This window comes from Coregonus lavaretus, assembly GCF_964263955.1.
Source record: "Coregonus lavaretus genome assembly, chromosome: 9".
Taxonomy (NCBI): domain Eukaryota; kingdom Metazoa; phylum Chordata; class Actinopteri; order Salmoniformes; family Salmonidae; genus Coregonus; species Coregonus lavaretus.
Genome location: NC_139996.1, coordinates 58,428,101 through 58,454,870, shown reverse-complemented (window position 1 = coordinate 58,454,870; position 26,770 = coordinate 58,428,101). Strand labels below are relative to the sequence as shown.

General features: G+C 41.9%; 1 protein-coding gene across 1 annotated transcript; it reads left to right on the top strand.

The window, feature by feature from the left end:
* On the top strand, positions 1 to 25,972 carry tsg101a (tumor susceptibility 101a). The gene is made up of 10 exons (XM_084168319.1): positions 1 to 345; positions 1,542 to 1,629; positions 1,775 to 1,840; positions 2,123 to 2,286; positions 9,068 to 9,194; positions 9,864 to 9,921; positions 10,242 to 10,336; positions 20,195 to 20,397; positions 20,780 to 21,019; positions 23,967 to 25,972. Exons 1-10 carry the CDS (start codon positions 304 to 306, stop codon positions 24,054 to 24,056), a joined length of 1,173 nt encoding a protein of 390 aa, XP_084024445.1. The 5' UTR covers positions 1 to 303; the 3' UTR covers positions 24,057 to 25,972.
* Positions 25,973 to 26,770: the final 798 nt, after the last annotated feature.

Here is a 26,770-nt window from a genome sequence, read left to right as displayed (position 1 = left end):
GAAGTACTTTTTTTTTTAGTGTTGTTGACGAGACGGTGTTCTTCACAGCGGTGATCATTGAATCGCATCAGTATTTCTGATTATTGCGTTACATTTGTGTCTTCAGAAATATATTTTTAAGCAGTTAACGTTTAGCTAAACAGAACAATTATACACAGTACTCGTGTCGAAACGAGTATTTTATTTGACAGGACTACATAAGCCGAGTGCCAGCTAACTAGCTAGTTGTCATTCTAAAATAAATAAAGTAGCTAGCTAAACCTAGGTAGTTAATCTGAAGGACATCATATTACACAATCAATTATGGCAGTTGTCAACGAAGGCGCATTGAAGAAAATGCTCAAGGTAAGCAACGATTCTACCAAACTAAATGTGTTTGCTAACATTGTTAGCCTTTCGGCTAGCTAAGCGCGCTAGCTAGTGGTAGCTAGCTCTAAAGAGCCTCTACAAATATTTGTCTAACGTTATATAGCTACCAAATAGATAGTGTTAGGATTAGACAATTAGAACATATTTATAACGTGATTTAACGTATAATGTTTGATAACTTATGATTATAGTTAATGTTAACGTTACCTAGCTAGTGTTTTCTAGCCAGATAACTAACGTCAGCTAGCTGGCTATTTACCTGGTTTAACCAATCACTAGGCTGGAGACATTACATTTTTAACAACGTTTTTTTAATGATAACAACTAGTTAATTGCATCCACCGTGGAGCCCAGTTTCATAATATTACCACATGTCCCAGCTGATTGTCGTAGTTTTGAAGTAATCACGAAAAAACAGACCTTATTTAGGTAATTTTTCACCCTGCTAGTTCCTATTAGTTCTATTGAACACCGTACTGACTCATTTACATTTACGTCATTTAGCAGACGCTCTTATCCAGAGCGACTTTCAAATATACTCGCCTTCTGAACGTTCTACTCCCGGTAGTTAAAACGTCAACAACAACAAAAAATTACTCATCCCATTGTTTTCTATAGGTGAAATATAGGTATTTCTGTCTATTTCGCAAAATGTCTCGCAATGTGTATATTTAGATTTTTTTCAAGTTGGACACCATTTTAATCAGGAGAATCTCCTCTTTATGTAAGTCTGGGCAGCGAGCTAGGTTGTCATCAATCACTAGACCAGAAAAATTCCGAAGTTTTCATTTTTCCCCCTACTTCCTCATTACGCAGACATACGCACAGTTGACACCATCGAGGTGCAGATGTTTACTTTCTACACGAGTTTTTTTTCTTTCAATTTCGTCATAAGAACAGATTGCATTGGTAATATGAAAAGTGATACATTTTTTGGTGCCATTTTAGGCGAAATGGAATTCTAACCAAAGTTCCAGTCAAAATAGGCTTGGCGAACGTTCGATTCAATTCATTTGCTATGGGCTCGCGCTAGTGTTCCAGTTTAGCCAACGTTCTATTGCCGTTTTTCAGCCTTGGGTGAATTTTGAGTCGTTCTATTGTCCAGACTACAATCACTGCCTTAAGACATTGACATTCAGCAACATTAAATCACTCATATTTCCACTGTTCAGCAATACAAATACAGGGACCTGACTGTTCGTGAGATAACCAACGTCATCTCCCAGTACAAGGACCTGAAGCCTGTTATGGATTCCTATGGTAAGAACGAAATTGGGGAGAAAAATGGTTAAGAAAAAAATAACGTGTACAGTACATGGTTCACCGCAGTGTCCCATATCACATAAAACGTGTTATTGTATGCTTGTCTGATTTGTTTTATTGAGTGGATATTTTCTGTCCTCAGTTTTCAATGATGGCTCCACTAGAACTCTGATGAGCTTAACAGGAACAGTGCCAGTCAGCTACAGAGGTAGGCTAAGTTTGGTGGTATATCACTATCGATCTGACAAAAAAAGTAATGACAAAGGTCGTGTTCATAGGCACCAAACAGAGAGGGACTACCTGAACTTGTCCAATAAGAAACACTAATTTCCATTGTCTGTTTCAAACATTTTCTGTTGTGTGTCCTGATTAACAAGACCCTATTGTACCCGTTCTGAGATTGTGTCAATATAGAAGTATTTGCTATTTGAGCAACTGTCTGTTTCACAAGGCCTTATATATTTTCCTCCTCTCACCTCTTGTCCATTAGGAAACATATATAACATCCCAGTGTGTCTATGGCTGCTGGACACCTACCCCTACAACCCTCCCATCTGTTTTGTGAAGCCCACCAGTGCCATGATGATCAAGACGGGCAAACACATTGACGCCAACGGCAAGATCTACCTGCCCTATCTGCACGAGTGGAAACATGTTAGTAACAGCGTCGTCCCCAGTGTTGTAGTGTAGGCTATATTATACCGTTTTTTTTCAGAGTGTGAAAAACAAATTAGACGCACAATCTATTACTCTTCATTTATTGCTGAACCAATGTCTCTGTACCTAGTTTCCGATGGATCTCACACGGATAATATGGAATAGGGAAACAAATTGAATGTTGGACTGCTTTAAAGGGGAAATATACAGTTCAAACAATAAAAAATCCACCCCGCCACTGTTTTGGGAAAAAGCTGAGGGATGGAGCTTGAGAAATGTAACCACTCAAATTCATAGACCGAGCTCTGCATGCAAGGACTGAACATCCATGATATCAAAATTATACTTTTAAACATGTTTAGTGGCTATACAGTATTTGTTTACAATTACATTGGAATAAAACTAGCTAGCATATTTTGGGTTCTGATGGGGTTCGATAGTTGAACTAAGGTCAGGGTATATCATTCATTTAAAAGTCCCAACATTTTATGTAACAATCACAGATTGCCCCTTTAACAGGGCTCCAGACTGCAGCCATTTAGTCACATTTTGAGACCCTTTGAATTGGCTGTGCAAGTTATATTTTTAGTTAGGGCTGGGAATTGCCTGCGACCTCCAGATACGGTATCACGATACTTGGGTGCCGATGTGTATTGCGATTCTCACGATTCTATATGTATTGCAATTCGATATTGCGATTTGATGTTCCAGTATGTCTGCTACAGAGAGACAAAGACCATTAGAAAACTAGTTTTGATCAGTCAGAGAAATAAAAGTGCTGAAAACATGTTGGCTCACTATTTAAAACCGTAAATACTCCGCTAACATCAAGGCGGTGACCCGATCCTGTAGGTTCATGCTCTACAACATTCGGAGAGTACGACCCTGCCTTACACAGGAAGCGGCACAGGTCCTAATCCAGGCACTTGTCATCTCCCGTCTGGATTACTGCAACTCGCTGTTGGCTGGGCTCCCTGCCTGTGCCATTAAACCCCTACAACTCATCCAGAACGCTGCAGCCCGTCTGGTGTTCAACCTTCCCAAGTTCTCTCACGTCACCCCGCTCCTCCGCACACTCCACTGGCTTCCAGTTGAAGCTCGCATCTGTTACAAGACCATGGTGCTTGCCTACAGAGCTGTGAGGGGAATGGCACCTCCTTACCTTCAGGCACTGATCAGTCCCTACACCCAAACGAGGGCATTGCGTTCTTCCACCTCTGGCCTGCTGGTCCCCCTACCTCTGCGGAAGCACAGTTCCTGCTCAGCCCAGTCAAAACTGTTCGCTGCTCTGGCACCCCAATGGTGGAACAAGCTCCCTCACGACGCCAGGACAGCGGAGTCACTGACCACCTTCCGGAGACACTTGAAACCCTACCTCTTTAAGGAATACCTGGGATAGTATAAAAGTAATCCTTCTACCCCCCCCCCCCCCCCCCCACAAAAATATATAAAAAAAATAAATAAAAAAAGAAACTAAAATAAATAACAAAAAATGAAAGAAGAACTAAAAACTAAAACAATTGATAAAAAAATAAATAATAATTGGTAAAGTGGTTGTCCCACTGGCTATCATAAGGTGAATGCACCAATTTGTAAGTCGCTCTGGATAAGAGCGTCTGCTAAATGACGTAAATGTATATTAAAGAGAGGAGGGTCTCAGCGTTCTGTAGGTAAAACATTTTTTTCTCAAAATATCTGATAGGGCTTTGAAATACGGAGCTCACAAATTTGCGCATCGGCCATTGCGAGTGCACTAGGCCTCATTGCAACGTTTTTTGGGGGACATTACATTTACTGTTAGATTAATACATGGCCACTAGCAGTAGGAGTTATATTTATAAAAAAAGAAACGTCCCTTTGTCAGGACCCTGTCTTTCAAAGAAAATTCATAAAAATCAAAATATCTTCACATATCTTCATTTTAAAGGGTTTAAGCACTGTTTCCCATGCTTGTTCAATGAACCATAAACAATTAATGAACATGCACCTGTGGAACGGTCGTTAAGACACTAACAGCTTACAGATGGTAGGCAATTAATGTCACAGTTATGAAAACTTAGGACACTTAAGAGGCCTTTCTACTGACTCTGAAAAACACCAAAAGAAAGATGCCCAGGGTCCCTGCTCATCTGCGTGAACGTGCCTTAAGCATGCTGCAAGGAGGCATGAGGACTGCAGATGTGGCCAGGGCAATAAATTGCAATTTCCGTACTGTGAGACGCCTAAGACAGCGCTACAGGGAGACAGGACGGACAGCTGATCATCCTCGCAGTGGCAGACCACGTGTAACAACACCTGCACAGGATCGGTACATCCGAACATCACACCTGCGGGACAGGTACAGGATGGCAACAACAACTGCCCGAGTTACATCAGGGACGTACAATCCCTCCATCAGTGCTCAGACTGTCCGCAATAGGCTGAGAGAGGCTGGAGGGCCTGTTGTAAGGCATGACCTCACCAGACATCACCGGCAACAACGTCACCTATGGATACAAACCCACCGTCGCTGGACCAGACAGGACTGGCAAAAAGTGCTCTTCACTGACAAGTCGCGGTTTTTTCTTACCAGGGGAGATGGTCGGATTCGCGTTTATCGTAGAAGGAATGTGCGTTACACTGAGGCCTGTACTGAGGCCTGTGGTCCTCTGTAGCTCAGCTGGTAGAGCACGGCGCTTGTAACGCCAAGGTAGTGGGTTCGATCCCCGGGACCACCCATACACAAAAATGTATGCACGCACGACTGTAAGTCGCTTTGGATAAAAGCGTCTGCTAAATGGCATATTATTATTATTATTATTATTACTCTGGATCGATTTGGAGGTGGAGGGTCTGTCATGGTCTGGGGCGGTGTGTCACAGCATCATCGGACTGAGCTTGTTGTCATTTCAGACAATCTCAATGCTGTGCGTTACATGGAAGACATCCTCCTCCCTCATGTGGTACCCTTCCTGCAGGCTCATCCTGACATGACCCTCCAGCATGACAATGCCACCAGCCATACTGCTCGTTCTGTGCGTGATTTCCTTCAAGACAGGAATGTCAGTGTTCTGCCATGGCCAGCAAAGAGCCCGGATCTCAATCCCATTGAGCACGTCTGGGACCTGTTGGATCGGAGGGTGAGGGCTAGGGCCATTCCCCCCAGAAATGTCAGGGAACTTGCAGGTGCCTTGGTGGAAGGGTGGGGTAACATCTCACAGCAAGAACTGGCAAATCTGGTGCAGTCCATGAGGAGGAGATGCACTGCAGTACTTAATGCAGCTGGTGGCCACACCAGATACTGACTGTTGCTTTTGATTTATTTTGACCCCCCCTTTGTTCAGGGACACATTATTCAATTTCTGTTAGTAACATGTCTTTGGAACTTGTTCAGTTTGTCTCAGTTGTTGAATCTTATGGTCATACAAATATTTACACATGTTAAGTTTGCTGAAAATAAATGCAGTTGACAGTGAGAGGACGTTTCTTTATGTTTTGAGTTTCCACTTCCTCAGGTGGTGAAATAGTACCAATTGAATTAGGCCTGTACATAATAATAGTGAACCTAAAGATGAAGGCAAATTTAATCTCTTCTGTAGCCCTATTTTGACAATAACGTATAACAAAAATAGCCTAATTGTCAACCCGAAAATTCATGACAATCACTGGATTAGGTTTGCATATAAAAATATTTGGAATCTTGCATTCCTGCTTGGACATGTTAGATCAAGGGCGTCAAACTCATTCCATTGAGGGCTTAGTATCTGCGGGTGAGGGGAGTTCTTTACTAATTAGTGACATAAATTCATTAATCAAGTACAAGGGAGGAGCGAAAATCTGTAGACACTCGGCCCTCCGTGGAATGAGTTTGACACGTGTGTTAATGTAACGTATTTCTTGCATATCATGTCAGTAGTCTATTACACTTCACAATAGGGATGCGAATTTCGGTCAATTTTGCTGCCGACTAACTGACCCTCATTAACTGGTCAACAAACAGCAAACATTTTTTCAAGCTTAGGCCCAAAATAAGCCCATAGAAATGCATTGGACTTATTTTGGACAGATTTTGGCGAGAGTGAAACCTTTCGCTTCACCTCTTCCTCTCTGATACTATGCATGCATACAAGGACTGGACATTTTTCATTTAAGAGCTTAATGGAAACATGCAACAATAGCAAGCCTATTGTCTTACAGTCAAAAGGCTATAGCATATTATACAACGGGTGGGTGTAATCCTGGATGCTGATTGGTTTAAACCGCAAGTTACCACCGGCTAATCCACAAGTTACCACCGGCTAAAGCTATGACGTTGAAATGCCTATTTACTCTATTCCACTGTCTCATCAGCCCAACCAGGCAATTTATAAACTTGATCTCCACTATAAAAAGCATCTAGACATTCTCACATTTCTTTTAGACTAACATTTAGTTTTCAATAGCAGAGATTTGTATAAACCTTGCGGTCTGTCTCTCCAACATTTGCAACATTGTTTCAATATTGCAATTCGATCTCCAGCTGTCCATAGTAATGAATGTGGCGGGAGTCGGGAATAGACAGACAGGCAGGCAGCGTTTCTCAGCCAGTCTAAATCATGAATCAGCTAGCATCATTTTTATTGATGTATACAAAGTAATATCAATAGAAAACAGGTAAATCAAAATGAAATGCAGCAAGTTTGCGGTCTTTCCAGCTTCAGTTTGAAGTGAATGTGTTAGCTGTGTCGTTGGCTAGCTCCTCTGAACAACAGTGTCCTGACGAGAGAGCACAGTTTCTATGCCTGGCGAATCATTAGAAACTCATTAGCTAATTGTTATGAATGGGTACCAACCTTAGATTTGTGTCGGGACTATATCCCGTGGAAGGATGAAATAGTATGAATAAATTCATCAAAATAACGTTTTTAATGAAAATATGTCAATCATTATTTCAATATGTTGGTAACCCGTTGTATAAAAGTGATAATGCCCTCAAAGCTGGTGTTTGGAGGATATATTGGCACGGTTTCTCCAAACACTGGCTTCGAGGGCATTATCACTTAGTTATTGAACATACAACTCTTGTAATGAAGAAGCTAATAAAAAGTAGTTTTCAAACATTTGCCAAAATGCAATTAGTTGAAAACAACGTTTTAAACAGCGCATCTAATGCGAGCAATTCCATATGTGACAGAGATTAAAATCTCCATTATACATTTAGAAAGAGAAGGAATCTAATAGCAACCACTATGATGGGTTGCTAATATGACTAGGATTGTGCCTTTGGCTTCTGGACAACAAAATAAAGTTGATATAAAAACCAATAGAAAAGGAGAGAAATGCTGATTAATGGCATGAGGAAGTCTTTATAAAATCATTGCCTCCACATTTCTATGGATTGATTTTCGCAAGGCTACTTTGAAGCAATTGGTAAGACAAACCTCATTATTTGAAGTAAAGTAAAAAGTTTAGGTTTCAAACAATTATACTGACTCAAGCTCTCATTGCTAAGTGGTGGGTGACGCGCTGATAGTCAACAGTAGTCAGGCTATAGCCTATGCATCCGAATGGGAGGCGCACTTTGAGTTGAGATCGAGAAATAAAAATAGCTGCTTTTTAATCGTGGCCACCAAAGTTTTTAACACGCGATTGCGTTTAGAATTATTATTTGTTGCGCAATGACTGGGCTTACAAAAGCAGGTTTCCCCCCAGTTGACTAGAGGCTTTTTGAGGAGCTACTCTCGCGCTGTCTGACAGGTGGTTGGCAATTCCGGTCCTCGAACTAGGCTCTGTATGCTGTGTGTGATAAATCAAATGCATGAGGACTAACGAAAATACACATGCGCCAATTTAATTCCCCCAAATTATGCAAATTAACCTATAGATCGATAAGCATGACCGGTCAAATGTATTTTCTCCTGCTAACCGATTTAACGGTTAACATCCTTACTTTTTAATAAAGCATTGCGAATGACTTTCTAAGATAATGAGTCAAATGTATTCTACTGTGTGACACTGCAAAAAAATTTTTGGGGGTGTCATCAAATCTAGGGCCCTATTAAATCTGCTATGCAGAGAACACGGATGGAGTCATTTAAAACGGAATTCAACAATATTCAAAAATGTATTGAACTTTGTAGGGAATCAACTAAATGTATTGGAACATTTATTAATTTGCCGAAGTTTATCATAAGAAATGAACAGTGCATCAGTGAGTTGTATTTCCTGCAACTTTCTGAAGAAGCAATGAGACTTCCCCCTGTCTATGTGCGGTGCTAACGTCTAGCACTTTGTGTAGATGGAAAGGTTTTCCCAAAAACCTCAATTAAATGTTGACTACTAAGTAGCATATGCTTACCTGGCAGAATGAGATCACAAAAACTCTGATAAACAACAGCCTCTTGCTAGGTGCACACTGGAATTAAACTAAACCCTACAATCTAAATTTCGAAAATAATTTCCCAGACTTCAAAAGTTGTCTCCCGATGTGGTTTAAGCATTGTTGTGGATGTGGAACCTCCAACTTAGTTGTTTGTAATATTTTTTTAGAGTGAAAAACTAAAAAGACGGGGGGAAATGGAAACCTGGAAAAACTTAATGGAATGTTGGTTTAAAATAAAAATAAAAACAATTGTATAGGGCCCTACAAATCATGGGCTGGTGCCATCAACTGACAACAGTTAGTGGTACCAGTGCCACATGTTAGCCCTGCTTTAACAACGTGATGAGATGAGCTCATGTTATCTGTATGAGGTGAAGCCTATCACAGTTGTCCATCTCCATTTGGACAATAAAGTTCTGTTGATTTTTCTCTCCCCAGCCCCAGTCCGACCTGTATGGTCTGATCCAGGTGATGATCGTGGTGTTTGGGGAGGAGCCCCCCGTGTTCTCCCGCCCCACCACACAGGCCCCTTACCAGGCCTTCCAGGCTGCCGGACCCCCCAATCGTAAGTTACCTGTTCAGTATTGCATCGTTTGTATTCCAGAGCTAGCATTCCTGATTGAACTTGTCAACTAATCATCAAGCCTTTGACTAGTTGAATCGGGTGTGCTAGTTCAGGCCACAAAACTGTGAAATGTCTGGGGGTCTTCAAGGAATGATTTTAGGAACACTGCAGGATGAATAGCATTAATCAGTGCTGTACGGATAGGTCGGTCATTGTAATAATTTGAATTTTGTCTCTGCGTAAACATGAACTCTGTTTCTCCATATAATACGTGAGACTTAGGGCGACATTTTCGTAGTGCAAAAACATTGTGTAAAGTACGAAAATACCATTAACGTCATTATAGTCTTGGCTTTGTGATTTAATTAAAAAAGTTTCTTCAACTGTGCATTATAAGCAAGCGATTATTTAACTAGAGTTTAAACTGAGAAATACGTAGTCGCATCTTTTATAAAGAACATTGTTAAAGAAAGGTTTCAAATTAAATCACGCCTCCAGATTATAATGAGGTTTATGGTCATTTTTACGCTTTGTAAAATGTTGCCCTGAATCGTTCTTGCAAACACGTGCAGTTCCTCCTATTGGACTCCAGATGGCATCCACGCACATTGTGAAAGATGGAAAGCTGAGATGACATGTTCAATGTGTAACCTGACCCTCTATTCACAGCATCCTACATGCCAGGTATGCCAGTGGTCTCCCCGTATGGACCAAACCCCAACCCTGGGTAAGATGTCTGTCTGCAAGGCCACAATTTCCTCTAACAGTCTGCCTCTCACAGCCAGTCCCTCTCACTCTCAACGAACCAGTTCTGACATGTTTGTCTTTGGGCTTACATAAGCAACACAGCCACATAGGCATGTCTGTCTGGTTGAATCATCACACTCAATAAACCAATGACTGAAGCAGTTCCCTCTCTTTCAGTGCCCCATATAGTTCAAAAGATGAAATTAGATTACATTAAATTAAGCTTTGATTAACAGCATAGCTGTGTTTTGATGGCAGGATGGCTGTTGGTTGATGATGCAGTGTTTGTTTTCTCTCCAGTGGCTATCCGGGGTACCCATACCCTAGTGCAAACTCGTATCCTGCCACAGCTGGCACTACACACTACACTTCCCAGATTCCTGCCTCCACTGTCGGTATGTATCACACAGCACTGCCTTCTGGATCTTGTAGTTAAATCTCAAGGCTAATCGGAGCTATTGAACTATCAAAGGGAAAAATGCACACACCCCTATGAGAATCACAAAGGTTTTCTGTACTAAATATTGGACACCATTATGAGGTCCCAACACTGCCTTGTATGCACATGTTAGGGCTGTGACGTGTAACCGATAGTTATGGATGAAGACCGTTATGGATGAAGACCGTCCTGAAAATAACTGTCAAAACTGTTGAAATAGGCATACATAATTATATTTGAATGAGTGAGTTTGTGAAGCATACTTCATACTTCAATTACGTATTAGGGGTACAAGCCCCGAAATATAAATGCCATGAATAAATGCTCAGAATAAATGCCATGCCGCGCAGAGACGCAAGAGATAGAACTTCACACTGAGTTCACCCCATTAGTTTGCACTATATATAGATCAATGTTTTTTCTGTGATCGATTCAACATTATATCACCCCCCTTTCAATGCAACAAACCAAAACAACTTCGCAAGATTGAGTCTGTGATGTTGTTGCAGGCAGAGCAAGACTGCAACGGAGAATAATTATATTGGCGGGGGTAGTCCATGAGCGGTATTTCAATCACCCGCAAGTGAATGCCCTTTTCAAATCAGAGCACAGAGCCGCGCGTGTGCACATTTGTTGATATTCTTTGCTAGTTAGCAAGTTATTAGCCTTGTTATAGATAAGTATACAGTGAGGGGAAAAAAGTATTTTATCCCCTGCTGATTTTGTACGTTTGCCCACTGACAAATACATGATCAGTCTATAATTATAATGGTAGGTTTATTTGAACAGTGAGAGACAGAATAACAACAACAAAATCCAGAAAAACACATGTAAAAAATGTTATATTCACTAATTAAAATGAAAATCAATTTATAAGTATTTGACCCCTCTGCAAAACATGACTTAGTACTTGGTGGCAAAACCCTTGTTGGCAATCACAGAGGTCAGACGTTTCTTGTAGTTGGCCACCAGGTTTGCACACATCTCAGGAGGGATTTTGTTCCACTCCTCTTTGCAGATCTTCTCCAATTCATTAAGGTTTCGAGGCTGACGTTTGGCAACTCGAACGTTCAGCTCCCTCCACAGATTTTCTATGGGATTAAGGTCTGGAGACTGGCTAGGCCACTCCAGGACCTTAATGTGCTTCTTCTTGAGCCACTCCTCCTTGCCTTGGCCGTGTGTTTTGGGTCATTGTCAAGCTGGAATACCCATCCACAACCCATTTTCAATGCCCTGGCTGAGGGAAGGAGGTTCTCACCCAAGATTTGACGGTACATGGCCCCGTCCATCGTCCCTTTGATGCGGTGAAGTTGTCCTGTCCCCTTAGCAGAAAAACACCCCCAAAGCATAATGTTTCCACCTCCATGTTTGACGGTGGGTATGGTGTTCTTGGGGTCATAGGCAGCATTCCTCCTCCTCCAAACACGGCGAGTTGAGTTGATGCCAAAGGGCTCCATTTTGGTCTCATCTGACCACAACACTTTCACCCAGTTCTCCTCTGAATCATTCAGATGTTCATTGGCAAACTTCAGACGGCCCTGTATATGTGCTTTCTTGAGCAGGGGGACCTTGCGGGCGTTGCAGGATTTCAGTCCTTCACGGCGAAGTGTGTTACCAATTGTTTTCTTGGTGACTATGGTCCCAGCTGCCTTGAGATCATTGACAAGATCCTCCCGTGTAGTTCTGGGCTGATTCCTCACCGTTCTCATGATCATTGTAACTCCACGAGGTGAGATCTTGCATGGAGCCCCAGGCCGAGGGAGATTGACAGTTCTTTTGTGTTTCTTCCATTTGCAAATAATCGCACCAACTGTTGTCACCTTACATTTACATTTTAGTCATTTAGCAGACGCTCTTATCCAGAGCGACTTACAGTTAGTGAATACATATCTTATTTTTTATTTATTATTCTTTTTTATTTATTTTTATACTGGCCCCCCGTGGGAATCGAACCCACAACCCTGGCGTTGCAAACGCCATGCTCTATCAACTGAGCTACATCCCTGCCGGCCATTCCCTCCCCTACCCTGGACGACGCTGGGCCAATTGTGCGCCGCCCATGAGTCTCCCGGTCGCGGCCGGCTGCGACAGAGCCTGGATTCGAACCAGGATCTCTAGTGGCACAGTTAGCACTGCGATGCAGTGCCTTAGACCACTGCGCCACTGCGCCACTCAGGAGTTCTTCTCACCAAGCTGCTTGGCGATGGTCTTGTAGCCCATTCCAGCCTGGGAGCCAGAAATCTTTCTGATTGAGAGGGGGTCAAATACTTATTTCCCTCATTAAAATGCAAATCAATTTATAACATTTTTGACATGCGTTTTTCTGGATTTCTTTGTTGTTATTCTGTGTCTCAGTTCAAATAAACATACCATAAAAATTATAGACTGATCATTTCTTTGTCAGTGGGCAAACGTACAAAATCAGCAGGGGATCAAATACTTTTTTCCCTCACTGTAGGTCAGCAATGGGGAGTTACTGCTTCCTGCAAGAGCACAAAACGTGTAGGCTACATTTCAAGCGGTCTTTGAAAAGCCAGGCTTGAATATGCAAATATGTCAATAGGCAGAGGGGTAGCCTACATTGTCTAATTCTCCTCAGAAACCACTAAACCGAATTCTCAGAAACTTGGTATACAGCATTTATAGACCAAGATCTTTAAATTCATTATAAATGAAGTTCATATCTTAAATGCCATGACCGGTTGGGCTTGACATTTTCAAGTCTCTCTTGAAGGGAATGAAGCCCCCTGCTGGCCATGCATCTTAATACTCTACAATGTTTTGTGAAGTGTGCACTTGTCCACTACCAAGATGGATTCAAAAGTATAAAATTGGTGCGAGTACCAGAGATGAAGTTTAGACCCAGACAAAGACTTTCTGAGACCCAGACCAAGGACCACTTTAAATGGGGAAACGACAAGTAAACTCGTAGAATTCAGTACAGTAAGTATAGTTCAATACAGTAAGGTAGAGTATAGCTTTTGTTGAGTGCTCCAACTCCTTTCTGCCTCAAATGAGTCAACAGTGCGGATGTTGTCAGTGACCGCAGAGTTACAGGGTCAGGGAGTCAGAGGGCTAATCCTTAGGGAGAAATCCCGACCATCCAGCAGACCCAATCTGGTGAGATTTGTATTGAAGCAAGACAAAAACAACACTAACAAAACAACAATACACTCCTTCCCTTTTCACACGACTCAAATTGTGATTCATGCGTCCAAAAAAACAACAACACTGCCAGTTAAATAAAAATTAAACTAATCAGAATAACAAATAAGATTAGAATTACAACCCTTGATAACTCCATAAGGAAATAATTGTATCCCATAAGGTAATTCAAGGAATTGTTGGACACTAAGGAAGCTTTGTTGTAGACCGTTTAACACCAACTCTGTGTAGGGACCAGCTGAGTATAAGACTATCATCTGCATATAAATGATTGAGAGAGCTTCCTACTACCTGATCTATTTACAAGCATTTCCCTACACCCACAATAACATCTGCTAAATATGTGTGTGACCAATACAATTTGATTTGATGTTGTTTAACAAAAATATTAAAGAAACATGCACAGTTCATATAAGGAAATCAATCAATTGAAATAAATTCATTAGGCACAAATCTACACATATGCATCTGTTGGTCAGACACCTTTAAAAAAATGTAGGGGCGTGGATCAGAAAACCAGTCAGTATCTGGTGTGACCACCATTTGCCTCATGCAGCGCGATACATCTCCTTCGCATAGAGTTGATCAGGTTGTTGATTGTGGCCTGTGGAATGCTGTCCCACTCCTCTTCAATGGCTGTGCGTAGTTGCTGGATATTGACGGGAACTGGAACACGCTGTCGTACATGTCGATCCAGAGCATCCCAAACATGCTCAATGGGTGACATGTCTGGTAAGTATGCAGGCCATGGAAGAACTGGGACATTTTCAGCTTCCAGGAATTGTGTACAGATCCTTGCGACATGGGTCCTTGTATTACCATGCTGAAACATGAGGTGATGAATGGCACGACAATGGGCCTCGGGATCTCGTCACGGTATCTCTGTGCATTCAAATTGCCGTCGATTTAAAATACAATTGTGTTTGTTGTCCGTAGCTTATGCCTGCCCATACCATAACCACACCACCATGTTCACATTGTTGACATCAGGAAACCGCTCGCCCTCACTACGCCATACACGCTGTCTGCTATCTGCCCGGTACAGTTGAAACCGGGATTCATCCGTGAAGCGCACACTTCTCCAGCGTGCCAGTGGCCATCGAAGGTGAGCATTTGCCCACTGAAGTCGGTTACGACGCCAAACTGCAGTCAGTTCAAGACCCTGGTGAGGACGACGAGAACACAATGAGCTTCCCTGAGGCTGTTTCTGACAGTTTGTGCAGAAATTCTTCAGTTTGCACACCCATAGTTTCATCAGCTGTCCGGATGGCTGATCTCAGACGATCCCGCAGGTGAAGAAGCCGCATGTCGAGGTCCCGGGATGACGTGGTCTTCGTTTGTGATGCCGGTTGGACGTACTGCCAAATTAAAAACAACGGTTCTAAAACAACGGCTTATGGTAGGTAAATGAACATTCAATTATCTGGCAACAGCTCTGGTGGACATTCCTGCAGTCAGCTTGCCAATTGCACGCTCCCTCAACTTGAGACATCTGTGGCTTTGTGTTGTGTGTCAAAACATTTTAGAGAGGCCTTTTATTGTCCCCAGCACAAGGTGCACCTGTGTAATGATATTGCTGTTTAATCAGCTTCTTGATATGCCACACCTGTGAGGTGGATGGATTATCTTGGCAAGGACAAATGCTCACTAACAGGGATGTGAACAATTTGTTCACAAATTGAGAGAAATAAGCTTTTAGTGGTTATGAATTTTTTGGGGGATCTTTTATTTAAGCTCATGAGAATTTTTTTTTTTACATGTTGCATTGATTTTTCTTCAGTATATTATTATTTCCACCGCTACTCCTGCAGCTTTTATGCTTAACATACCTTTTCAACTTTATAACATGCATAGGTTTAACTTGAGTTGCTTACTTTTTTATTTTTGATACTCATCATACTTTTGAAAATATAAGCACTTAAATATGCTAAACTATTTTTACATGATACACACTCCAAACCAACTTTAAAATGTGCAGAACACTCCAAATTACAAACTACTAACCACACAACTACTGACCAGAACCACTCAAATACAGACCACAACTACTGACCACAATCACAGACCACAACTACTGACAACAGTAGTCAGCAGTTGTGTGGTAGATTCACAACTACAGAATATATATAGACTAATCAACGTTAATAAATAGGCTATGGACATGTTGCGTGTATTTGTATCCATTTTAATGATTGTCAATTTCATCTTCAAATATCGCATAGCTGTCTCTCCCCTTCATAATTTCCTTGTCAATTCGTTCTTATAGCCAACTTTCGGTAGGCCTAGGTTTTTTTATAAACGTTTTTAAGGGAAGAATAAATATTAGCTCTTTTGTACGACACGCTGGTGGCTGGTCCTTTTACGGGAGTGTGCGTGTGTGAGTTCTCTGATTATTTTATAGGCCATTCAGAAAGTTTCCTAAAGTAGCATGTCTGGACTCCATCACTATAATAAGAATCAAACTCTCCTATCATGATTTAATCTTGTAAAAGGCCTATTTTCAGTAGCTTAGGCTACATTATTTATTTCATTATGGCGTCCTCTCTTTGAAGAACATACGCAAATGCCACTGCCATCGAATGACCGCAGCAGAAGGGTTTGTGACTTTATGCGAATATTTCGGGAAAAGTGGGAGAATACCATTGGACTTCGTGTGAGTGGTTTTGTCAGTCGAAATAGGATCCGTATTACATTTTTGTATATGTAGAAAAGCCAACAGACAAGGACAAGATAGGCATATATCTTTATTTTTTTATAATAATAATATTGTAATGCGTTATTGTTGTCAATACATAAATGCAACAGATCCTCTCCAACCTGGCATTCCTTTAATTTGTATACCAGACTTATATTTATAGGTAATAAATTGAGTAACACTTTTGAGTCTGATATGCGCCAATCCTCCACCACACCTTCTGAATGGTTATGTCGGTGGCCGTGTACATTGCCCTCTCCAATTACTGTCACCTCAAATTCCAAAACCGTCACAGCCCTAGCCAATGTTTTACATGATCAATATAAAATGTTCTGCTTGTCATTGTATCTAAGCATGCATATTACAATCTACAACATTATCTTTCAGAAGTTACATTATCTTTCTTCAACTAATGGCCAATAGAAAGTAGAACAATAATCATCAGGCAATTCAAACTTGTATAAAGAATCATTAGACAAGTGTTGCCACAACTAACTACCAATCTATATACTGCCTGTCATTCTGTTGACCTTTCATTGACCCTGACCTCTGACCTTTAACATTCTGGCTGGGTCTGTTCCACTCTGTGACCTCACTGCCTGGCTTCCTCTGAAAGGTTGTCCCTGTAACCAGACTCGGGTGACGAAAGGTCAAGGGGTGTGGTGATCCCAACCCCCTCAGCACAGACACAGCTATATTTAACCGGGTAGACAGTTACCCTTATGTGCTAATCTAGGATCAGTGTACTCATCCACTTCACTATAAAGATCAGTGTCTCTTAAGATCAGTGTCTAATGGAAATGTTGTCCTATTCCTTTATTTAGCCCAGGGGTTGAGGGGAAAAGAGGAGGGGTGAAAGGGGAGAGGCTATATGGACACGCCTGGTGCTCAAATTGATGATGTATGTCGCGCAGCTGAGAGTTAAGTGGAGACGAATGAATTCTGTTTAGTCAGTTGTCCTGATGAGCCCATCCCAGCTAGCTATTTATAGCAACGAAAATCCACTTTTTCTAACTGAAAGACGATTCCCTGAGCCTACCCGTAATGTTGCACAACGATTTAAGTCAATAAGTCATTGTTTTAATCAAAGTATTATATATTTGGGCTTGAACAGGGAATTCCGAAGTTATGAACTTGGTATTTTTCCATATCTATGCTGTGTGTTTCATGATAAAATGACGTACATTTATATCTGACTATACGAGTCTTGCGAGGGATGGCTTTAGCACAGAGTTTCTAAACCCAGAGCCGCAACATCACAAGACTTCCGGGAACGCTTGCGAAACAGACCAAGCAGACCAGGTTTGGAGTTTGAGAAGTGAATGAAAGGAGAAATTCTTCCTTAGTTGTTAATTTTCGCAATCGAAAGCACAATGTAAAATGTGATGTTTATTTCGATGGGCGAGGGAGAAATAACTTGTAGTATTGGTCACCATCTGGCTGTCACCGTGAAATGCTAATTAGCTCATGTAACGATAAGCCGGTGTGAATGACCAGTGCAACAATGTTGTATCGAGGTGCTTCCCACTGTTGCTTCCCACCGGGCAACTGTATCGCATGTCGCTGGCAGGAGCTAACGTGGCCAATTTGTTCCATCTCACTTCATGTTATTTTGAGTAGGATAGCAGCCTAAACACTAAATAACTTGTAATGTTGGTAGTAAACATGTCATTATCACCATGATACAGTCTGCTCAATGGGGAGAGTTTGCGCTGCAAGCCGGCAACACAACACGAAGTGTCCTTTGCTCCCACTTGCAGAGCACTAACAATTACTCTGATAAAAACGGAATGATACTGAACACTCTCCCAAGTCCCAACTTTGGCAGACAAGTTAAAAATTCGCGCTGAAGTTTCTAGCCACAAACATAATATAGCTAGTTGGGTTTTTCTTTGTACTATTTTCTACATTGTAGAATAATGGTGAAGACATAAACTATGGAATTATGTAGTAACCATAATTTTTATTTTTTTTACAAATCAAAATATATGTTATATTTTAGATTTTTCAAAGTGGCAACCCTTTGCCTTGTTGACAGCTTTGCACACTCTTGGCATTCTCCCAACCAGCTTCATGAGGAATGCTTTTCCAACCGTCTTGAAGGAGTTCCCACATATGCTGAGCACTTGTTGGCTGCTTTGGCTCCCAAACCATCTCAATTGGGTTGAGGCCGGGTGATTGTGGAGGCCAGGTCATCTGATTCAGCACTCCATCACTCTCGATCTTGGTCAAATAGCCCTTACACAGTCTGGAGGTATGGTTTGGATCAAACAAATGATAGTCCAACTAAGCGCAAACCAGATGGGATGGCATATCGCTGCAGAATGCTGTGGTAGCAATGCTGGTTAAGTGTGCCTTGAATTCTAAATAAATCACTGACAGTGTCACCAGCAAAGCACACCATCACACTACCTCCTCCGTCCTTCTACGGTTGGAATCACACATGCGGAGATCATCCTTTCACCTTCTCTGCATCTCACAAAGGCACGGCGGTTAGAACCAAAAATATCAAATTTGGACTCATCAGACCAAAAGACAGATTTCCACCGGTCTAATGTCCATTGCTTGTGTTTCTTGGCCCAAGCAAGTCTCTTCTTCTTAGTGGTGTCCATTAGTAGTGGTTTCTTTGCAGCAAAGATCTGATTCACACAGTCTCCTCTCAACAGCTGATGTAGATGTGTCTGTTACTTGAACTCTGAAGCATTTATTTGGGCTGCAATCTGAGGTGCAGTTAACTCTAATGAATTTATCCTCTGCAGCAGAGGTAACTCTGGGTCTTCATTTCCTGTGGCGGTCCTCATGAGAGCCAGTTTCATCATAGCGCTTGATTGTCTTTGCGACTGCACTTGAAGAAACTTTAGAAGTTCTTGAAATGTTCCAGATTGACTGATCTTCATGTCTTAAAGTAATGGACTGTCGTTTCTCTTTGCTTATTCGAGCTGTTCTTGCCATAATATTGACTTGGTCTTTTACCAAATAGGGCTATGTTCTGTATACCACCCCTACCTTGTCACAACACAACTGATTGGCTCAAACACAAGAAGGAAAGAAATTCCACAAATTAACTTTTACAAAGGCACACCTGTTAATTGAAATGCATTCCAGGTGACTACCTCATAAAGCTGGTTGAGAGAATGCCAAGAGTGTGCAAAGCTGTCATCAAGGCAAAGGGTGGCTACTTTGAAGAATCTAAAATATTACATTTTGATTTGTTTAACACTTTTTTGGTTACTACATGATTCCATGTGTTATTTCATAGTTTTGATGTCTTCACTATTATTCTACAATGTAGAATAAAAGGAAAAATAAAGAAAAACCCTTGAATGAGTAGGTGTGTGCCAATCAGAGCGGGAGGGCCCTTTTCCCACGCAAAAACGAAAGTGAAACTTAAGAAAAATATATTGTATGTAGCCTGGGCACTATCTTTTTCAGCTAAATTTCCTGCCAACGGTCAGCCAAACCCCGCCAGTGGCTGACTGGTGCTGTCTTTTTAGGGTAGTAGCAACACAATTACATGAACAGAGACTCATTAGCATTGAAACATGTTTTATAACTTTCTCTATCAGTTTAACTGCATCTAAAATGTTGCTAGTGTCATTCCATATACATTTGAGAATTGAACATCCTGAAGATAATGCATTGCAACTTCCTCAGCTATAATGTTATGTCTGAAATCTTAAGGGTCATATAAGATCACAAACAAGGACACTGCTGCAAGGATTGTAAATGTTGTGTAAAAGCAAATTGATCTTTGCTTGATCAAATATAGCGTGTGGAACAGAGTTTGTAGTGTACGGCCTTGCTAGTTTACTCCTCCTCTCTCCCCCCTGTCCTGTCCATCCCTCTCCTTTTTTATTTGCATTTGAACTTGCTATGTAAATACGTTTAATTGTGCCAATACAGGCAGTAAAAAAAAAATAATCTACATCTCATCATTCTCATCCATTCCTCCAGGCCCCAGTAGGGATGGTACCATTGGCGAGGACACCATCCGCGCGTCGCTGATCTCGGCGGTGAGCGACAAGCTTCGCTGGAGGATGAAGGAGGAGATGGACCGGGCGCAGGCCGAGTTGGACGCACTGAAGAGGACCGAGGAGGACCTGAAGAAGGGACACCAGAAACTGGAGGAGATGGTCTCACGGCTGGACCAGGAAGTGGTGAGGGGGGATATAGGGATATATTAGTCACATTTATCTTCTATTCGGTCTTTCTCCTTTCCTCTCTCATTCACTCTAGGTCCTTTCCTATTCATCTCTCTTTATCTCTCTCTCATTCTCTTTCACTCTCTTTTTCATTCTCTTATTCTCTCCAATTAATATTCCGTCCATAGAAATAGAATCATTCTAATAAGTCATTCTAATTTTATTATTCTGTCTCTCCTCGCTCTTCACCCAAGTTCTATCAAGTATAACCTGTAGGTCCCCAAGTTCTCTCAAGTATTACCTTAATGAATTGTTTGGTGGAAAGGAACATTGTGTGTGTGTGCGTACTGTTCATGTGTTAATTCCTCTGTGTGTGTGTGTGTGTGTGTGTGTGCAGGCGGAGGTGGACAGGAACATCGACCTACTGAAGCGTAAGGACGAGGAGCTGAGCGAGGCGCTGGAGAAGATGGAGAACCAGTCGGAGAACAACGACATCGACGATGTAATCGTGCCCACGGCGCCGCTCTACAAGCAGATCCTCAACCTGTACGCTGAGGAGAATGCCATCGAGGACACCATCTTCTACCTGGGAGAGGCGCTGCGCCGCGGGGTCATAGACCTGGAGGTGTTCCTCAAGGTGAGGGTTGGGAAACACGCATACAAACACACACAGGTGAAGCATATACAGTGGCTTGCAAAAGTATTCACTCCCCTTGACATTTTTCCTATTTTGTTGCCTTACAACCTGGAATTAAAATGGACTATTATCTTTGGTCTCTTTGTTGCCTCTCTGATTAATGAATTTCAACAAGCATTTTGCTACGGCTGGCCATGCTTTCCACCTGGCTACCACTACCCCGGCCACCAGCTCTGCACCCTCCGCTGCAACTTGCCCATGCCCCCCCCCCGCTTCTCCTTCACACAAATCCAGACAGCTGATGTTCTGAAAGAGCTGCAAAATCTGGACCCCTACAAATCATCTGGGCTAGACAATCTGGACCCTTTCTTTCTAAAACTAGCCGCCGAAATTGTCGCAACCCCTATTACTAGCCTGTTCAACCTCTCTTTCGTAACGTCTGAGATCCCCAGAGATTGGAAAGCTGCCGCGGTCATCCCCCTCTTCAAAGGGGGTGACACTCTAGATCCAAACTGTTACAGACCCATATCCATCCTGCCCTGCCTTTCAAAAGTTTTTGAAAGCCAAGTTAACAAACAGATCACCGACCATTTCGAATCCCACCGTACCTTCTCCGCTATGCAATCCGGTTTCCGAGCTGGTCATGGGTGCACTTCAGCCACGCTCAAGGTCCTAAACGATATTATAACCGCGATCGATAATAGACAGTAGTGTGCAGCCGTTTTCATTGACCTGGCCAAGGCTTTCGACTCTGTCAACCACCGCATTCTTATTGGCAGACTAAATAGCCTTGGTTTCTCAAATGACTGCCTCGCCTGGTTCACCAACTACTTCTCAGATAGAGTTCAATGTGTCAAATCGGAGGGCCTGTTGTCTGGACCTATGGCAGTCTCTATGGGGGTGCCACAGGGTTCAATTCTTGGGCCAACTCTTTTCTCTGTGTATATCAATGATGTCGCTGTTGCTGCTGGTGACTCTCAGATCCACCTCTACGCAGACGACACCATTTTGTATACATCTGGCCCTTCATTGGACACTGTGTTAACAAACCTCCAAACGAGCTTCAATGCCATACAACACTCCTTCAGTAGCCTCCAACTGCTCTTAAACACTAGTAAAACTAAATGCATGCTCTTCAACCGAACGCTGCTTGCACCCGCCCACCCGACTAGAATCACTACTCTCGACGGGTCTGACCTAGAGTATGTGGACAACTACAAATACCTAGGTGTCTGGTTAGACTGTAAACTCTCCTTCCGGACTCACATTAAGAATCTCCAATCCAAAGTTAAATCTAGAATCGGTTTCCTACTTCGCAACAAAGCCTCCTTCACTCATGCTGCCAAACATGCCCTCGTAAAACTGACTATCCTACCGATCCTTGACTTCGGCGATGTCATTTACAAAATAGCCTCCAACACTCTACTCAGCAAATTGGATGTAGTCTATCACAGTGCCATCCGTTTTGTCTCCAAAGCCCCATATACTACCCACCACTGTGACCTGTACGCTCTTGTTGGCTGGTCCTCACTACATATTCGTCGCCAAACCCACTGGCTCCAGGCCATCTATAAATCACTGCTAGGCAAATCCCCGCCTTATCTTAGCTCATTGGTCACCATAGCAACACCCACCCGTAGTATGCGCTCCAGCAGGTATATCTCACTGGTCATCCCCAAAGCCAACACCTCCTTTGGCCGCCATTCCTTCCAGTTCTCTGCTGCCAATGACTGGAACAAATTGCAAAAATCTCTGAAGCTGGAGACGCTTATCTCCCTCACTAACTTTAAGCATCAGTTGTCAGAGCACCTTACCGATCACTGCACCTGTACACAGCCCATCTGAAATTAGCCCGCCCAACTACCTCATCCCTATATTGTTATTTATTTTGCTCATTTGTACCCCAGTATCTCTATTTGCACATCATCTCTTGCACATCTATCATTCCAGTGTTAATACTAATTGTAATTATTTTGCACTATAGCCTATTTATTGCCTTACCTCCATAACTTGCTACATTTGCACACACTGTATATATATATTTTTTTCTGTTGTATTTTTGACTTTGTTTTGTTTTACCCCATATGTAACTCTGTGTTGTTTTTATCGCACTGCTTTGCTTTATCTTGGCCAGGTCGCAGTTGTAAATGAGAACTTGTTCTCAACTGGCTTACCTGGTTAAATAAAGGTGAAATAAATAAATAAAATGCCCTCCTTTCCTGGTCCGCGAGTTTTGGTGGGCGGCCCTCTCTTGGCAGGTTTGTTGTGGTGCCATATTCTTTCAAATGTTTTGTAATGGATTTAATGGTGCACCGTGGGATGTTCAAAGTTTCGTATATTTTTTTATAACCCAACCCTGATCTGTACTTCTCCACGACTTTGTCCCTGACCTGTTTGGAGAGCTCCTTGGTCTTCATGATGCCGCTTGCTTGCTGGTGCCCCTTGCTTAGTGGTGTTGCAGACTCTGGGGCCTTTCAGAACAGGTGTATATATACTGAGATCATGTGACAGATCATGCGACACAGATTGCACAGAGGTGGACTTTATTTAACTAATTATGTGACTTCTGAAGGTAATTGGTTGCACCAGATCTTATTTAGGGACTTCATAGCAAAGGGGGTGAATACATATGCACGCACCACTTTTCCGTTATTTATTGTTTAGAATTTTTTTTAACAAGTTATATTTTTCATTTCACTTCACCAATTTGGACTATTTTGTGTATGTCCATTACATGAAATCGAAATCCATTTGAAATTGCAGGTTGTAATGCAACAAAATAGGAAAAACGCCAAGGGGGATGAACTTTTGCAAAGCACTGTACACACTCACTCAAACAAACTACACGCACACCTTTCCATAAAGATCATGGGGAGCCACTAGACATTGTGCCCTCGTCTGTCTTCTCTAACGCGCTCTCCCCCTTTCTCTCTCTCTCCTGTTACAGCATGTGCGTCTGCTCTCCCGAAAGCAGTTCCAGCTGCGAGCCCTCATGCAGAAAGCACGCAAGACTGCCGGCCTTAGTGACCTCTACTGAGCCCGCGGACACCCACACCCATACACACTCCCTTTCTCCCAGTCTCTCCCTCTGTACAGCTCCTCCTCTCTATATATGTCTTTCTGTCTCTCTCTCTCTGTCTGTCCTCCTCTCCTCTCTAAAAGACGTGCCCTAAAACTCTGAAAAGAGCTAACATCTAATTTGTATTGTTTGTTGATTCAAACATCCCCTAAACAAGCATCTAGTTGGATAACCAAAATGGAAAATATGCAGTTTGATATGGAGCAAATGTCTGCAAATATGCATTTTTTAAATTAATATTGGCAGCCATATGCTTCCATAGTCACAATGTTGGAGTGGTGTGAGGTGGGAGAGTATGTGCTCTGACATTCAGTGTGACAGTTCCTGGTGTGAGTTTGTGCTACTTATCTCTCTGTCCCGCTGTAAACGAAAGCTTACGCTCTGATATAAACATACGTCTCAACTAGGGATGTGCATCTCTCCTTTCATGAAAGATTCTAGATACATGGACTCTGATACGATACAGGAACGATGCCTTTTAGTTTGAAAAGATTCAGTGCGATTCGGTTTGATTAGGGGTGCGAATTGATGTGATTTGGTTAGATACGATACGCTTCGATGCACTAAAATGTTTTGCATGAACACATTCATTTTCCATCTTAAAGTAATATCCGCTGCTGTTGGGATGACTTCTCTAAGCTGAGTGGCCCTGTGTGTGTGTGTGTGTCAATGGTGTGTGTAGGCACCTGAGCTGAGCAATAGGGCAGACTGAGCATCTACCACCCCACTATCAGATTAGGGGTGTGGGGCAATTGTCCCGCCACTTTTTATCAGACATCACCATCACCCACTGATTAACTTGTCATTTTTGCAGATAAAAAATGTATGAGCTAGTACTATGTCAATATTTATCTTTAGAAATTAACATGGCATTTAGCCAATTAATATAATGTAGCTTTGGATTTTACCTTGTCTCAAAAGCAAATGGTTTGGACCGTTAATCGTCGCAAAAATGATTGCTGTCCATTATGAAGTTACCCTGTTCATTTAAAAATGACCAAATACACTGAATGTTTAAAGCAAAACTACCAACTGAACTGAAGGAGAGGACGCATCAATTGTCACAACAGATAAGAGGTATTTTTTAAATATAACAATATGGAGTAAAAAAAAACATTTGAACTTGTGATTTGAATCGGTTTTCTGACCAATTCCTGCTTAAATCGGTTTTCTGACCAATGTATGATGCATGCTTAATTTGGATCGCTTTGGGATCCTGCAGACCGATGCACTGGTATCTTAAACATTTGAACCAAGGACCAATGCGAATCATTACATCCCTAGACTCAACCTTTTAGAAAATGACAAGGGTTCATCTAGTAGGAGCATGCTTTCTCAGAGCAGGGTCGGGTTCATGTTGGCACAAAACCGTTTGGAAACCTTTGGAGGTACAACCTGAATGATCTATTGTTTGTATAAAAATAGGAATATTGGCAGCCATTTGCTCCATATCCAACTGCATCAATGCCGAATGAGGCAAGCAGGCGACCCTGGCTTGTTCTCCCAGTCGCCCTCCTCTTTATCTCGAATATTCTGTCAATATTGCTCCCATTGGCATCTGGAACAATTTGAGAAACGGCTTTCCATGTTAGCTGTTGAGGATGATCCTTCAGTCTGCGTCGTGTTTCTTATGACACTCAACAGACAATGTTTTCAAAGTTTCGCAACGGAGAAGGAAAATGTGTAGTCTCTTCCTCTTATAGTCCGTTTTCTTCTGTTTGGTGGCCTAATGAGCAGAACCCTGATGGTCACTGTCGATCATGCCCATTGTTTCTCAAAAGACTCCCCTCAGCCCCTGTACAGTGTCTGTATGTTCATGTTTGAATGGTGTCACTTTCTATTCAAAGGCGTCAAAAATAAAATTGTAGATTTTTTCTCTTGCTTCACTTAGTTTATTTTTCTGTCTACTTCAAGTTTTCAGCTGTTCTAAGAGATTAATGTATTTCTTTACCCTTTCGATTTAAATACAAAGGTTGTGAATCAGATAAATGTTTTTTTTTTTTTTTTTTTTCTTCAACTAATCAGAAATGTACTTATATCAAGTATGTAGACCGGTCTCTTTTTAAATTAGCTTTTACTAAATGCGCTTTGAATTGTATGATATGCTGTTATTTTTTTCAGTTTAGTTTCATTTTCAACAATAGACCATCTGTTCTTTTATCTGTAGAATTATGTAAATCAGCACAATAAAAAGAGTGGTTTGACAAAAATGACTCCTGTGGTGGTTCACTTTGGTGATGGTGTAGGTCTAACACACGTGTACCCTTTTCACACTGTCATGCTGAGCAGCCCCCCCCCAAAAAAAAAAAAAATCATTCGCCTGGTAAGGCTGACCATTGGTCGTTTTTGTAATAACACAAGGTTCATATCTGACTTGATAACCCAGAGCCCATGGTTGTTGTATGCAAAGCGACTATCATGTTTTAGTTCTACAGTTGTATGTGTGATGTGTAATAATATGGACCCTAGCATTGATATCCCACCCACCAACCTCCGCTGAGAGGAAAGAGTAGGGACCTCCATTTCACCTCATTGAATGAGATCCCTAATCTGCAAATGTGTAAATCCCTGCCTCGGAACAATTCAATAATTATCGGCTGAAATTCTAACACGTAAACACAACTACCATACAGGCATAACACACACGGAGAGAGACAAAACAGATGCTTGTT